Source organism: Solanum pennellii, chromosome 2 (genome assembly GCF_001406875.1).
Source record: "Solanum pennellii chromosome 2, SPENNV200".
In the NCBI taxonomy this organism is placed as follows: Eukaryota; Viridiplantae; Streptophyta; class Magnoliopsida; order Solanales; family Solanaceae; genus Solanum; species Solanum pennellii.
Window position 1 is genome coordinate 55,987,101 of NC_028638.1, and position 16,263 is coordinate 56,003,363.

Here is a 16,263-nt window from a genome sequence, read left to right on the forward strand (position 1 = left end):
TTCGAGCATAGGTTAAGGGAATACTTGTACATTTTCCCCCAAAATAATAAATATAAGATATATAGTTTACTGAATTATTTTTTAAAAATCAAATATTGTGCATATTTCTTAATTTTTAGGCATGTAATTTTATAAAATAGCTAATTATTTATTTAAAATAAATTTTATAACCGCAATTTCATTTTATTATGTAGCAAACATTTTATTATTGGCCTCTCCTTCCAAAAATCTCACTCGCCACTCTCCCTTGCTTCTCTCACCTTATTCAAATATAAATATATAAACTATGTTTGCATAAAACAAGAGAAAACTGTATATATAAATGCAAATAAATATCTCTTCGTCCTATACACTTATAATTATCCAATACATCAATGTTCATTTTTCTTTGGTTTTTCTCTCTTTCTCGCTTATACAAACACAAATTATACAAAATACAACATATAATTTGTGTTATATAAAGCGAGAGAGAGATTTAATATACATACATATACGTTTTAATTCGATTCAATTGTATACAAATTCAAATTTAGATATAAAAACATAATCGTTGGTACATATACATAATAATTACGTATATATAATTATCTAACCAAAATACATATATAATTATTGCATTTTTATTCAAACAAGCTGTCTGCAATTTATACAAATAAGATGATCTATAGCAAATTATAGGGTGTCAATATAATTTTTATGATTGCTGAGCATAAAATTCTAACTCTTAACTTAATATTGAATTTCAAAGGAGTATTATATTTGGAGAGCTAAAATGACGCTAATGTGTAAAGTTAATAGTGAATTTGAAAGGAGTATTATTTTTGAAGAGCTAAAATGATGCTAATGTCTAAAATATAAGAGGTAAATATATTTGATCTTAATTTACAATAAACATATCTACAAATGAGTGACAGGGATATTTAGTGCAAGTTATCCTAAAAAGTTTAAGCCAAATAGGACGGGAGCCTTATCTTCGTGTGGCTGAAACTGTAGAAAGCTTGTCTATTTCACTGTTTGTTTTTAATTAATTATACATTAATTCTGTAGTTTGCAGTTAGTTGAATGGGGAGTACTGCTGCATATTGTGGTGGATTGCTATGTTGTTCGCAGTTACGATCGAGCAATTCAAGGATAGTTTCGGGCTTATCGGTGTTGGAACAGGTGGATAAGGAGTTGATGAAGGGAGATGAAAGGGCTGCTTTGTCTCTTGTCAAGGATTTGCAGGGAAAACCTGGTGGCCTTCGGTGTTTTGGTGCTGCTAGACAGGTTCGTTTTTGCAATGTTCTCTTCATCAACATTTTTTTCTTCGGATCAATTCAGTGGGCACAGTCCCTACAAATTCATAATTCGGAGGATATATGATAGGTTTTCACTGTTTTTATTCGACCTATTACAAAGTTTTAAGCCGATGGATCTATCGGGAATAACTTTGGTATGGGTAAGGTCTGCTTATACACTACCCCACTTGTGGGTTACACTGACTTAGTTATTGTTCTAATTTTAAGGCATTGTTGTATAAATGAGTATAACCTACTTTCCTTTTGTTGATTAATCTTTTTGCATTTGTTATAAAGTTTTTAGTTATATATAGATATAAATGGTTTGTAAGAAAGGGTGAAATCTTACTTAGTTGTTAGTGATTAGCCGGGCTTAGTGGTAAACTACATCTAGTTAGGTTGAATAATTAATCGTTATGATTTTATTGGACAGACATTGGTCTTGTTATTCTCAGAAATCTGCCTTAAGTTTACAAGTTTATTGAAGAAACATTTGCCTTGTTTCTCTGAGCTTATGTAGGAAAACTGGTTTAACTTTATGTGTAGGCTCATGCAGGTACCACAGAGGCTGTATTCCTTAGATGAATTGAAGTTGAATGGAATAGAAGCCATATCTCTTCTATCACCAGTTGATGCTACCCTTGGAGCAATTGAAAGAAATCTGCAAATTGCTGCTATATTAAGTGGTTCTGCAGCATGGTATGCGCTTGATTTGAGCCCACAACAGATCCTTTTTGTTTCTCTGGGGGTTCTGTTTCTGTGGACTCTGGACTTGGTAAACTCTTAAGATGCCTGTCAGTTTGTCTTCTGGAATTTCTCTATGGCTGTTCATAGAGCAATTTTTGTATCTTTTCGTTAGAATTTTCTTGAAAATTTGTTCCAAAGGTTAGAGTCATGTTATTCACCAAGCAATTGATTTGCTGTGAGTTTTTCAAGATTGATGGCTGCTTTTCTCCCATAGAAACTCAAAATTTGGTTTTACTTTAAACAAATTGCTAGGAACAAAAACCGCATTTCTAGTAGTTACCAGCATTAATTTTCTTTTATAGAAGATATTCTGAAAGAGATAAATCTACAACAGAGAGGTTAAAAAGAAAATCTACATCAGTAGAGGGCAAGAAGTGAATACCAACTGACATAAGAAAAATCACCAATATGAGCAAATTCTCCAATATAGTGCTCCGATAGCTTTACTCCCAAAAGGGTTGTCAAAGACTAACTTGTCACATGCATGTCAATTTATGAAATCACTCTGTAAGAATTAAGCTTTCATGAAACAGTTACTATTGACATATCCATATAAATAACACTTTTTCTTTCCCTGTGTTGCCATTTCTCTATGATTGAAAATCACACTGGGGACATGCTCGTGATAATTTGCTAGTTTCATGTTGCGTCATATTTCAGGAAAATAAAGGAGAACATCTTACCCCTGTGATAACAGTTTACACTCTTGTTTATGTATAATTGACTGTTAGTCTACTTAGTGAGTCAACAGAGGTGAAAGTAAGAAGTGTAAAACATGGAATTATGTCTTCTGAGACATTTCAAACATGACTACTGAGTTATCCATATTTGTGCATAGGTTTCTTTCAATGGAGGAGTTGGTACTTTGGTCCTTGACACAATTGGCCATACATTCAGTCAGAAGTACCATAACAGGGTTATTCAAGTGAGATTCATCACTCTCATTCTCTCTCTGTCTCCCTCTCTTCACCTACGCATACGAACACACACTACAGAGTATTTAGTTTTCAACTTTTTCTCGAAAAAACAGCTAAATAGGTCCTAGATTTCAACTTCCTTTGATTGTAACATCTTGCAAAAGACTTACAGATTGATTGATATTCAGAATTTGTTTCTTCATTTTCACTTTCTTGCTTTTCTCAAAAGAAAAAATAATAATTGATGTTCCTGCTAATTGCAATGTCCTTGATACATAAGTATTTAATTTCCTTATCATTTAGCTCTTCTTTTTACTCTCTGAAAGTCATTATTAGTTTGGTTTTTTTTTTCTGTGACTTGTCTTGTAACAAGCTGTTCATTCCCCAATTCTGATCTAGCATGAAGCTGGGCATTTCTTGATTGCCTACTTGCTGGGTATTCTTCCCAAAGGGTATACACTCACCAGTTTGGATGCTTTGAAGAAGGAAGGATCGTTAAACATCCAAGCAGGAACAGCCTTTGTGGACTTCGAATTTATTGAGGAAGTAGGTAGTCTCCTATCAATTTTTTAACCTCCAGTAAAGCTTTTCAGTGTTGGTTGTTCCTTGAATATTACTCTTTCTTCTCCTTTAAGCTTTCTGGGCTGGGCAATAATCATTTGTGTATAATTATTCTTTCTCTAGTTTGACCCTGATTTATTGCCGTGCAGGTAAATAGAGGAAAAGTAACAGCCACGGTATTGATCTCTGTCATAATTATCACGTATGTTTATTTCTGTGACCTGGTATATGATTCCTTCACTAATAATGCACTTCTAACAGATGCTGAACAGGTTTTCATGTATTGCGCTAGCAGGTGTAGCAACTGAGTATCTTCTGTTTGGGTATGCTGAGGGAGGTCTGTCTGACATTAATCAGGTTTATGTTATTCCTATGCCTCCTATAATCTGAAGAAAATCTAACTTTCTAGGTTTATTTTGCTCAGTTCATATCTCAACTGAGTGGGACATTTAAAGACATCATATGGTACACTGAGAATTTTACTATTTGAAGTGCAATAAACAGCTACTGCAGTTCTTATATACTCTTGTTCTAAGAAGAATAAGAGCTATTAATATGAGAAACTGCTATATTTCCATTAAACAATAGTGCTCCTACCTAGATTTATCGTAGATTGTTATTCACTTTCATGCATAAAGAGCTCGGTCTTCCACCTGCTACTTTTTCTTGATGCAATTGTATAAGGCTGAGATCCCTACATCCTTTCTCTAGATATTGTGCATTTGTTCAGTTTTCACCAAAATGATTGATTTTATATAGAAATAAATAGTGATGAGATAAAGTTTTTGTATCTTGTTTGGTTGTCATGTTTGGGATAACTTATCCTACCATTTATACCATAGTGATGGGATAAGGTGGGATAAGTAGTCCCAGGATGACTTATAACTTATCCAGGGATAAATTGTTCCCAACCAAATGGCCCCAAATGTTAAACAAAGGCTAATAAAATTTTCCTGCTTGACAGTTGGATGCATTACTGAAAAGCTTGGGATTTACACAGAAGAAAGCAGATTCTCAGGTGAGATGGGCTGTATTGAACACAATCCTCATTTTGCGACGCCATGAGAAGGCACGATCGAAGCTTGCAGAGGCAATGACTCAAGGGAAATCTGTGGGCGTCTGCATTGACATCATTGAGAAATCCATCAGCGATGATGATTTGTAGCTTCATATTTCTTAAGATCCACCATATAATTCTGATATCCCCTATGATACTCCTTCATTCTCTATATAGATTATAGAGTGACCTTTTGTGTGAAATTAAAATGAAGTTATTGCTTCTCGCTATAATTCTTCATACGCAAAACCTTGCTCGAGAAATATGCTATAGCCAACCAGTAACTTCACCTGAGCGCTTATTCTTTGTAGGAATGTATAAATATTTGTAAATGCTTTGAGAACATGAGAACGACAATAATGCAACTTTAGATAAAAGGCATTTTTTTCTGAAATACTAATAGATATAAAAACTATAAGCTATATCTAAAGTTTATGCGATAAATGGTATTCCATATGAAATTAACAAGATAACTGTTTCATGGAAATCCATCTTAAAACTGTGAATTGAACCGTGCTGTCCATTTCATAACCTTATCTGGATGTAGTAGTATTTGACATCTCTCAACTGGATGGCTAAGTGTTTGAGACTCATTAGATGTATCACTCAACAATACTTACCGCTGCCAAATACAGAGACAGATTCGACGATTATATCAGAGTCTAGGCAATATAGTTTGCATACAATTTTTTACTTTCTTGAGATGGAACACTTTGCAAATCTAAGTACATATCAGCATTTTGCAACTCAGTATCTTAATGGATTATTACTTATACTTGATAATATACAGGAAGATAGTTGTCTCATTACTTATCCAATTGGGTCATAGAAAGTTGAAACCTTGTAGTAACTTATAACAAAATCAAAAACGAAGAAATGATCCACAAAGTCTAAGATCTGTCTATGATTCAAGCTGGGCATACCAGATACCCTGGATTTTTACATCCTTAGGAGTCTTTGCCCCCAGATCAGTATCAGATGGCTGAATGCTCTCAAACACTCCAATCACCTCACCAGTCTGTGGGTTGCTCTTGGTAACAGTAAATGTGATCTTTCCTGTTAAAGACGCGGTATTCTTTACGTTCTCTTTCTGGAGCTCCTCCTCATCTCCTCTGCCTCCAGCTGGCAATGCAACAGCATTGTCGTAACCAGTGGATCCACCCCTGCCTTTTGGGTCAAGAAACGATGAACCTCTGTAGGATGGCACAAGGAAGTCACCACTGAAGCTCTCAGGCTTTCCAGATGCCACAAGTTGTTTGATGGTGAAGAGGAAGGGAACACGCTCACCACCAGGAAGCTGGACAGTAACAGCAGCGTAATCAATTCCATCCTTCTCCTCAAATTTAACAGTGCCATCAGGAGATACTTCAAAGGGTCCCTCAATCTCATCCAAAGTGTAGGTTAAGCGAGTCATAAGCTTGGTCTTTTGGAAGTCTGGGGCTGAATTTTTGCTTACGCCCTCTGCCTTGACGGTGAACGATGTTGGCTCTAAGCAGAACTTCTTGGCGTTGTATTTGCCTGGCTTGAAGGCAAAGCTATCAACACCTCCATCTATGGTAGGGCACTGGTTGGCTGTTCCAGTGCCCTTTACTTCCATGTATGTCTTGCTCTGAATCTCATCAAAGGTTAGACGTTTTGGAACTCCTTCAGCATTAGCTCCCTACATGATTAAGTTGCAAATTTCTCTCTTAGACACAGGACATCAAAAGAAAAAGGGACACAAAACTAAAGGAACATGAACTATAATAGATCACAAGATAATCATTCCAAAAATGAGCAGTTTTAACAAAACACTATTAACTTACTGAGACAACAAGGGCAGAAGTGGCAAGGGCAAATCCAGCAATCTTGGCAGCATCAGTGCATTTCTGAGCAAAATCTTTAAGATCAGCTTGCAAAGAGCAAGAAAGCCTGGATGCAGATGGTTCAAGACCAAATGCCTTGCTCACACTTTGAGATGACCTCAATGGCAAGTTGTTTCTGGGAGAGCCACCACCAACCTTAGTTGGTTGCATAAGAGTAGCAGCTGCTTGTAGAGAGGCTGCCATTTTGTTTTGTTTTTCTGATCAGTTCTCTGCTGCTGTTTGTTTCTGTTTATTAGAAACTAACAAGTGTGACAGTTGGATGGTCAGATTGCAGAAATAATTTTTGGTGGTTTTGCTGTGAGTAAGATAAGATATAGGATAAGGTTTTCTTTCATTGGTTTGTTGGATTGCCATATGGCAAAATTAGTACTTAGGATAAATCGATACACACTCCTTATACATAAAATAAACAGTAAAGAGGCAAAATTAGTACTTTAGGATAAATCTACACCACACTCCTTATACATAAAATAAATAGTAAAGAGTATAAATGAGAAGCAATTCAAAAAAAAATTATGGCCCATGCAGGTCTCGAACCTGCGACCTTCGCGTTATTAGCACGACGCTCTAACCAACTGAGCTAATGGGCCAGACATTCAAAATACTATCGTATTACTATATTACCAATAATCAAGAGTACACTTCCGTTTTTTATGACCGGTGCTTCGCAAAATGTCATAGTAGCCCACCTTCCTTCTCAGCCTGCCAAAATAAAACGTGAACCAAAATATAAAATTATCGTAGCATGGTGGTTTATCAGCAGCACTTATGCGAAGTTTGTCTAATAATTTTTTAATATTCAAATTTAATATGAATTATTCTCGATAATTTAATTTTGAATGAAATTTCACTATGCGTTTAAACATAAACTTTGATAGTGATATTAGATTATTTTAAAAATATGATTTATATTTGTAAGTTCTATAAATTATTATAAATACCTTTTTAACTTTGTATTGTTAATTTATAATAAATATGTTACCTTAAAAAATAACTTTATAATCAAATTGACAACAATCAACTACACCAAAATAACAATATGGACAAGACTCAACCGCAATACATCAATCACATATTCAAGCTTGTCACGATGAATTATAAATCATTAAAAATATATTATTTTTTTTTGCCATGTTTTACATAAATAACAAAGATGAACGGTTATTAGTTATTAATGGAGTAATATGGTAGATAAATACTAGTTGAAATTAACAAATGATGAATTTTCTTTTATATAAAATATAAAAGTTTGGAATATTTTTTAATATTTCCAAGAGAAAATAATTAATTTTCGTCCCTCTGTTATTGTCTTATATTGGTTTTGGTCCCTATGATATTTCACTAATCATACTTAACCATTAATTAATTAAAGTAAGTGATTTCAGTCCTTCTACTAACAGTGAATGTTAATCTAAACAGATCACTTATTGATGTCAAGGGTAATTATGGTATTACAACAAAAAATACTTCTATGCAGAGAACAAAACCTAAAGCTAGAACAAGTTTATAACTTCTTCCGTAATATCCTTTCTTATACACAACTATATCTCCCTATTGCCTTCTTCGATTTTAATGTGGATTTAATCCTCTCATACAGTACTCTATGTTTTCTTTTGTTAATGAACAATTTTTCTCTTTAGTTGTCTCTCCATTTATATGAAAATACAATCCAGACACACCTGCAATACTGAAAACAACTCATCAGTATAATTATTAAAGAGAAATCGGGCTTGAAGCTCTCACCTTACCAACTAGCCGAGAGTTGATAATTGTTGATCTTGATGTAAACATTAAAAAAAAATCAAACTACCAAATCAATTTTGTCTACCTTAAACTTAAGCCACCTTGTACGATTTTTTTTTGTAAGCAAAAACTTCATATATCAAATAAGATAAACCATTAATCATAAAGTTTAATCGTAAATTCAGATAAAAACAACCGGATTTAAGAAACAGAAAGGCTGAACCGAAGCTTGCAAGAAAAAAGATCGAAAAGGGATGAAAAAAATACCTTTATCTCAAACCGAAAATAGTGAAGAAAACTCAAAAATTAATAAAATCTGAGCGAAATTCCTTCCGATATGAGCTCTGCCTCGAATTTTCTCTTAAAATTTCATCAACAACTTGTTGAGTTCATCCATTCTAAAGCTAAGAATGAAAAGGGAGGTAGATAGAAATATCATGTTGAGAAATGGGTTTTATTTTGAACCTTCACTTTACCTAATGAATGACATTACTTTGGGAAGTGCCATTCACTCTGAAATAGGCTAATTTAGGTGAACTCTGACAAAAAAAATTTATTATTTATATATATGATTATTGTAATATCAAAATTATTCTTGACAGCAACAAGTGATTTGTTTAAATCAACATTCACTGTTAGCAGAAGGACTGAAATCGCTTATTTTAACTAATTAAAGATTTAATATGATTAGTGAGATATTATAGGAACCAAAACCAACATAAGACCATAACAGAGGAACAAAAGCAATTATTTTCCCTATTTCCAAATATTAGAACTTGACAATAATGCTGAAGTTTTCCCTAGTATTTCGGTATTTGTGTTTTACTTATTCACTAATAGACAATAGTTTTTCATGTTTATGAAGAATCAATTGGAAAGAAATGTACTCCATGACTGTATATTTTAGAACTATGAACAATTGCAATTTAAACTACAAATGACTAATTATTTTAAATATATAATGTGTAACATCTTAAATTATTGTAATACTCAATTATAAAAAAAATAATTCAATTTATTGTTGCGAAGCACAAACTGTTTTATTAATTTAAAAGCAACTTTCACATATAGCAAACACAAAATTTATATTTGTATAATTCGCGATACATATATAAAGAAATCGACTGTATAATTCGATATACATATATAAAAGAAAGCAGTTGTATACAAATTGTAAAAATTTTGTAGGTATAAAACGAGAAAGAGAGAAAAACAAAAGAAAATTGGGAAGGGAAATATTTGAATTGTATAATTATAAGTGTATCGGACGAAGAGATATGTATTTGCAACTGTATATACAATTTTCTCTCGCTTTATACAAACAGAAACACAATTTATACATTTCGTTTCTGTTTGTATATGCGATAGAGGCGAGGGTGGCGAGCGAGATTTGGGAAAGTGGCGAGTGAGATCTGAAAGAGGGGAGAGAGGGAACAAATATATATATATATATATATATATATATATATATTCTCGCTTTATACAGATACAAACACATTTTGTACATTTGTGTGTTGTATAAAAGTGAGAGAGAGCGAGAGTTCGAGGGAGAGAGGTGACTGACAAACAGTTTGCTACAGCGCACACTTAATCAAAGTGTGACTATACTATTTAATTTGATTTATTAGTTTGCCATTATATATAAATTTCCCTAAATTTAATATACAAATTATTTGAGCTACATTTTATATTTAATATATAAAAAAATCTTTTTAATATATATAAAATATTAATTTATAATCATTTAAGTTATAACTTATGATTAAAATTTTGAATGATAAATTTCACTGAATTTATTTATGAAAATTACACAATTAAAAATATAATTTTATATGATAACAACAAATTTCACATTAACAATGTAATATATATATATATTTTTTTTACAAAAGTAATATACTTTGTGCGTATTAATTACCCCCGCGTATCAAATACGCAAGTTTTAATAACTCTATAAAAGAGCACGCATTTTTAAAACTCAGCAGTCAGCACCATCTATAGGCGGAACTTGCACGCTACCGGGCGAGTTCTCCACCGGATTGCCGCTCTTAACCGTCCCGGCGACTGATATGCGTTGAAAGACTAAACCCTAAATCAATTATCCCGATCTTTATTGGTATTTTGCTGTTCTTCCCATTATCTTCTATTCTCTCACAAAAAAGAATAAGGAAAATTCAAGAACTCGATTGAATTTTTTAAAAATTCAAAGGAATTGTTGTTTTTCAAGAAAATTTAATAAACCTTTTTTTTAAAAATATAAGTTATGTTGCCACCCTGGCGGTGGTAGTGTAGTGTAGGTTAAGGATGTTCTAGAATTTCGAATGGCTCTAGCAGCAAGTATTTATACAGTGTCGCGTGAGAGGAACTAAAGAATATTTCAGAACAAATTGAGGCCAGTTGGTGTTCTTATACGAATGATTGTCGAAGAAATTCACGTTAGAGGAGGAAGGAAGGCAAAACTAGTTAGTGCTTTGAATAGTCTAGATAACTATCTATAGCTAGTTTGAATGTGATGAATGATTTGATCTGTAAGGCTGGGGCTGTCCATTTGAATTTTCTTTGTACTTACATGGCTCTTTGGTAATAATATCTACTATTTACCCAAAAAAAAAATTGTTATTCTTGAAGGCCTAATCGCACAAATATAAAAGCATAAGTATTTTAATTATAAGTAAGTTGTGATTTGTAGTATTTTAAATGAAGATAATAAATTGGACAGAGTTTCATAAACCCCCAGTGGCCATTTTCCTTTGCATGGTTTAGACTTTGATTTTGATTGTTTCTTAAAAATGGAAAATTGTGCCACGTAAGAGAAGTGAATTATATGGTTCGTCTTCTCTTATTTTTGTTAATGTTTGAATCAGTAGAGGTGGGCTGCTTATAACATCATAGTTAGGTGACAAACGATGGCAAGTCGTGCTATTGTTTTGATTAATTGCACCTGCGAATTTGTTTACTACTTGCACAAACAAACAGTCACAGCCTGTTGAGGTTTTTCAATGAATTCTTGTGTTCATTTGTTTGCTACTTTTGATGATGCGGGCATATGCTTTATATGAAAATTGATACTATTTTTTCTCCCTAGTATGTTGCTCCATTCTAGTATCATTATTTTCTTCCAAATAAATATTTCAATATCGCTACCCTATTTCTTTTTTCCATGAAATTTACTTCCTTAGGACTGTTCGTTTTATGTTTGAACCTAACCTAGTTTCTACCAGGTATCTCTCCAATTGGCATTGGAACCTGCTATGTTAAGGTGGATGACAATGGTAAGTTTTAGTTTCTTTTACATTGATCTAATGCATTTTGATGAGCAGAAAGTTCAGTTCAATTTATTATTTTACTTCATCACCGAAGTTGTAATTTCTTTTAAAGGATCCAGTATCTCACGATATGGACTGGTGCTGATGGGAGAAAGATATGGTAATCTTTTCTATTGCATTGATGCTGCTGTACATAATTTATTTTGCCTGATTGCTATGATGTTCATCACTTGGAATGGTTGTTTAGTCTGTAGGATATTGATCAAATGATAGACTGTTTATTGGTTTGTGTTCATTAATATTTTGTTACAGATGTTCTTTTATCTTTAATGTTGTGTTTTTACCTGTAATTGAGGAAATTTGTATAGCTGTAGCCTGTAACAAAACAAAATATTAAGGCTTACATTTTGGAGATAGAGAGATGAAAGATGTTTGTTGTTGATCACTACTTTATGTAGAGGTGTTTTGATTATTTATTGTGGTTGAAGTTGAGTTGGAACATACATATTGGTGCTAAGTACTTTATGCCCAGCTTATGGAGACAGTATATGTTTCTGTTTCTTTCATCTTCTGTCTTCATTTTTGTCTGACCATTTTAATATGGTTTCTTATGCTTCATTTACGCTAGCGACATCAAAATACAGCCATTCAGACGACATTCGTACTTTCCTAGCAAGCTTTGGCGTTAAAGGAGAGGTTCAGAGCTCTATTTCTGTCGTTCTTTGGTGGAAATTGTTGCTAAAACTCACTGGAGACGAAATGAATATCGTAAGGTTTTGAAGGTAAAGTTCTTTTGAGATTTAATTGGTAATATCCATTAGGATATGTATAAACTACTAACTTGGTCTTTGTTCTTGCCATTGTTTACAAGACAAGTAAAACTACTGCTCTTCCCGTACCTTGGTATTCTTCCATCCAATAATAAAGAAAGAAGGAAAATTTGAGAACTCATTGTTATCATATTATCTTGGAATTCTTGCATGTATTCTCTTTAAGAAAAATTCCAGAACTTCATGGCTTTTTGAAGTTACATTGGTATTCTTAAATGCATACTTTTAAGGAATGAAAAGAAATTTTAGTTATCAAGAATATATTAGCATTGCACATATAAAGGAAATTTCACATAATATGATAGCCGAGCTTACTCTTTAGTACACCTACTTAATCTTATGTACTCATGTGTGACATCTGATGGACTCATCTGTTAATTGGGGGCGGATGTTATATTAGTTCCGGGAGGGTTTGGTGATAAAGGTGTGGAGGGTAAAATAGTTGCTGCCAAATATGCCCGTAAAACAGGATACTTTACCTGGGCATATGTCTAGGCATGCAAATTGCTGTTATTGAGTATGCTAGATCCATTCCTGGGTTGCAAGATGCAAACAGTACGGAGTTTGATCCCAACACTCACAGTTGTTGTGTAATTTTTATGCCGGAAGTTTGTTTCTGATATTTCCCTGTCATCATGATTTTCCCTCACGATCTTCATGTGTTTTAGCTCTCATTTTAGTAGCGGCTACATTAACCTGTAGATCATGTTCACAGGGTTCAATCACACATATGGGTGGTACCATATGTCTTGGATCAATAAGAATGTATTTTCAAGTAAAAAATTCTGAACCTGCAATACTGTAAGTGCTTCCTTTCCTCCAACCTCACTGCATTGGCTGTATCTTGATAATTCTGGATGATTTCTCCAATTGATATTACCAAGTGGATAAACTATATCTTTTCTCAGATTTGGCAACCAGAGCTTTGTAGATGAGAGGCACGTCATAGATATGAGGTTCAACACTTTTTTTTCCTTTAAATTTGGAACTGTGGTGTAACTATTGCACATCTAGGTGGACTGGTTTTATAATTATATATGGACCATGTGATAGCTTTAGTAAGAGATGACTGCTAAAAACTTATCCGGTGCTGTGTAGGTGAATCCTGTTATGGTGTAGCAATTTGAAGATGCTGGCCTTTCTTTCACTGGAAAAGATGAGTGTGGTTGCTGCATGGAGGTGAACCTTTTATGTAATTGAATTATGAAGTCATGATAAATACTCGTAGTGTTGTTATTGGTTTAATTATAATTGAATTATGAAGCCATTGAATGGAAATATGTGAAGTTTTTCTTGTTTAAGGCCCCACTCACACAACTCTAAATAAAATTAAGTAGTTTAATTTTAAGAAGTTGTGATTCGTAATACTTTGAATGAAGACACTTAATTGGACAGACTATCATATACACCCTCAGTGGTCATTTTCTTTTACATGGTCTAGACTTTTTTTCTTCTTTGAAATGAACATGGTCTAGAATTTTTTATTTTGATTGTTTCTTAAGAGTTGAAAATTGTGTCATGTAAGAGAATGGGGAATTTTATGTTTTCTGATTTAATTAATGTCTTGAGGATCAATAGATGTGGGCTGCTGAGGATATGGCAAGTCGTGCTTTAATGCAATGTTAATCACTTGGACTAGTTGCACAAAAGGTAGTGATCAATGAGGCTCTTTCATTAATTCTTATGTTCCTTTGTTTGCTAGTTCTGATTATGAGGGCATATGCTTTATATGAAAATTGATATACGTTTCCTCCTATTAGCATGATGCTCCATTCTAGTATCGAAGTATTTTTTCCCCAAATGAATACTCTTATATCACAATACTATTTCTTTTTTCCATGAGATTTACTTCCTTGTAGGACTGTTCTTTTGATGTTTGTTATTCTTATAAGTTGTGTTCTCCTAGGTGAACTTTAAGATGGATGATAATGGTAAGTATTAGTATAGGCGACATGGATCTAATGCATTTTGATGGGCATAAAGTTCTGGCCAATTTATTATTTTCCTTCATCCCCTGAAGTTGTAATTTCTTTTGAAGGATCTGGTGTCTCACAAGATGGACGAGGAGAGAAAGATATGGTAATTGTTTTGCAAAATATTGGACTGACAACTCTTATGTTCATAACTTGGAATGGTTGTTGTAGTCTATGGGGTTGCATGCATTACTCAACTGATAGGCTGTTGACGGTTTGTGTATGTTAGTATCTTTTTGCAGATGTTCTTTTGTTTATTGTTTTTCGGTTTTACTTGTAATTGGGCAAACTGGTACGGCTATACGCAACACAAAATATTGATGCTTACATTTTGTTTTTGCTTTTACTGTATGATGTTCATGTACTTCGCATTCCTAGTGCCTTGTTTGCAATAAAATACTTTCTTTACCTATACCCCGCATATGTGTGTGATAGTATATGTCCCTGTTCCTTTCATCTTCTTTTGTGTTTCCTTGTTGTCTGGCCATTGTTTCTACGTGTCATATGCGCCTTCACAACAACGACATCAAAATACAACCATTCAGATGATTTGCATCCTTCCCCAGCAAGCTTTGGCTTTAATAGAAACCATTTACGTGGAGCTGTTCGTTGCACAGAAGCCTGATACACGATGGATCATCTTTGTTTATTCCAGCTAACTTGAGGATATTTCCTGTCTTATTCTCTTCAGATTTTGTTCATTTGAATGCAATGAAGATGACCTTTGCACACGTGCTTGTCCTTCTCTGTTTCTGCTGTTGTCCAGTGGGTTCGGGTGTCATCTGAGTTCCCTTAACAAATTGAATGCAAGTGATGGTTCATATAAACTCTCAGGATATATCTCTGGTATATGATTTTGGAAACCTCGAACGTAATCTCTTGGTCCCTGCCATAAATAATTTGGAGAAAGAGGACTGCCAAGTGTGATCTCAATCTCATGGTGAAGAGATTCTTAAGAATTATTTGATACCACGAGCAATGCTCTCCTCTAGGGTGGATGGTGACTCACATAAATGGATTGATGCTGGAAATCGAGGTAAAACAGATGAGCTTATTAGGAAGAAAAAGAGTATAAAAAGTCATTCAGCTCCTCCATTTTACCAAGGCAAGAAGAAGTTCTTTGCCACGGCTGAGTGTTCAAGAAAGGCAGCAGAAAATAAGAATATTATGACTGTTCATGATGTGCCACTCATGCCAGGTAATTTTTCCTTGAGTGCTTGTTTGTGTTAATAATGAACGATGATAGAAAATGTGTGCCTAATTAATGTTTTTTCTATCGCGCGTAAAGCTGTAAGGAGACTGCATGATTCTGTAGAAGCTATCTGCTTGGAGCTTCACGACAGTCATCCCATCAATGTGATCAATCTTCCACCCCAAGTTGCGGTGACAGTGAATTCTCTGATGAAAGGTAATGTTATCAAACTTCTTGGGAGGATTAGATTTCTTTCTGATATTATCTTAATCAAATATGTAAGTAATTTACACCGGCTGATGTTTCTCTCTTCAGTTCAAGTGTGAAACTGAAACTTGTGGACATTGGAATAGCAAATTACAAGCTCTAGGGGAGTGCACAAGCACACGATGGGGAGTCAAATAAAGTAAACTTATCCTGCCATTTGTTCCTGACATGAATAAGAGAGCTAAATTTTTCTACTGCATGTTTAAGTTAGTAGCTTCATTTCTTTCACCCACTTTTCAAGATTATCTTAGAGCATTTTATTGATCCTTAAAGCATTAGAGATTATGTCTTTTTCTAAGTCTCTTTCAAATGCCATCTTGCTTATGTTCTGATCTTGTAATAGAATTGTCATGCCTGACATTTTTTATTCAAATTTTCTGAATTTGCACCAACGATAACTGAGTTTCTTACTGAAGGAAAGGAGTGATATAGGGTGCTTTGTCTTTTGCTTCATCACTTTGTGGCTGTCTGGCGGGGTTTATTCTTGTGTAGAAACTTGGGCCCATGTTGAAATAAATGTGTGCCCCTTTTTACATAGTCAAGGATTAGGATCTTTTGTTTGATTCTA

The 16,263-nt window shown here is 33.9% G+C and overlaps 3 protein-coding genes and 1 non-coding gene across 17 annotated transcripts; 2 read left to right on the forward strand and 2 right to left on the reverse strand.

Moving 5' to 3' along the window:
• Positions 1 to 913: 913 nt before the first annotated feature.
• Positions 914 to 4,850, forward strand: LOC107010929. 2 transcript variants are annotated; one of them, XM_015210189.2, is made up of 7 exons: positions 914 to 1,266; positions 1,834 to 2,052; positions 2,863 to 2,949; positions 3,341 to 3,487; positions 3,652 to 3,678; positions 3,764 to 3,859; positions 4,467 to 4,850. In XM_015210189.2, the coding sequence occupies exons 1-7, from the start codon at positions 1,063 to 1,065 to the stop codon at positions 4,665 to 4,667; spliced, it is 981 nt and encodes a 326-aa protein (XP_015065675.1). In that variant the 5' UTR covers positions 914 to 1,062; the 3' UTR covers positions 4,668 to 4,850. The 2 variants fall into 2 exon arrangements, with proteins under 2 accessions (XP_015065675.1, XP_015065676.1); XM_015210190.2 differs by having other exon boundaries at positions 915 to 1,266; positions 1,824 to 2,052.
• A 447-nt stretch (positions 4,851 to 5,297) lies between these two features.
• On the reverse strand, positions 5,298 to 6,689 carry LOC107010928 (oxygen-evolving enhancer protein 1, chloroplastic). Its single transcript, XM_015210188.1, has 2 exons — positions 6,365 to 6,689; positions 5,298 to 6,219 (listed from the first exon to the last, which is right to left on the reverse strand). Exons 1-2 carry the CDS (start codon positions 6,605 to 6,607, stop codon positions 5,461 to 5,463), a joined length of 1,002 nt encoding a protein of 333 aa, XP_015065674.1. The 5' UTR covers positions 6,608 to 6,689; the 3' UTR covers positions 5,298 to 5,460.
• A 251-nt stretch (positions 6,690 to 6,940) lies between these two features.
• TRNAI-AAU lies at positions 6,941 to 7,014 on the reverse strand. The gene has a single exon. It is a non-coding gene; the product is annotated as a tRNA-Ile (tRNA).
• Positions 7,015 to 10,147: 3,133 nt separating this feature from the next.
• Positions 10,148 to 15,300, forward strand: LOC107009230. 13 transcript variants are annotated; one of them, XR_003577002.1, is made up of 10 exons: positions 10,148 to 10,283; positions 11,389 to 11,439; positions 11,546 to 11,593; positions 12,062 to 12,215; positions 12,979 to 13,064; positions 13,172 to 13,219; positions 13,362 to 13,442; positions 13,842 to 14,194; positions 14,302 to 14,342; positions 14,928 to 15,300. XR_003577002.1 is itself a non-coding variant. In XM_027915066.1 (5 exons), exons 1-5 carry the CDS (start codon positions 12,994 to 12,996, stop codon positions 15,020 to 15,022), a joined length of 315 nt encoding a protein of 104 aa, XP_027770867.1. In that variant the 5' UTR covers positions 12,225 to 12,993; the 3' UTR covers positions 15,023 to 15,300. The 13 variants fall into 13 exon arrangements, 1 of the variants encoding a protein (XP_027770867.1); XR_003577001.1 differs by having other exon boundaries at positions 13,842 to 13,913; XR_003576998.1 differs by having other exon boundaries at positions 13,842 to 14,460.
• Positions 15,301 to 16,263: the final 963 nt, after the last annotated feature.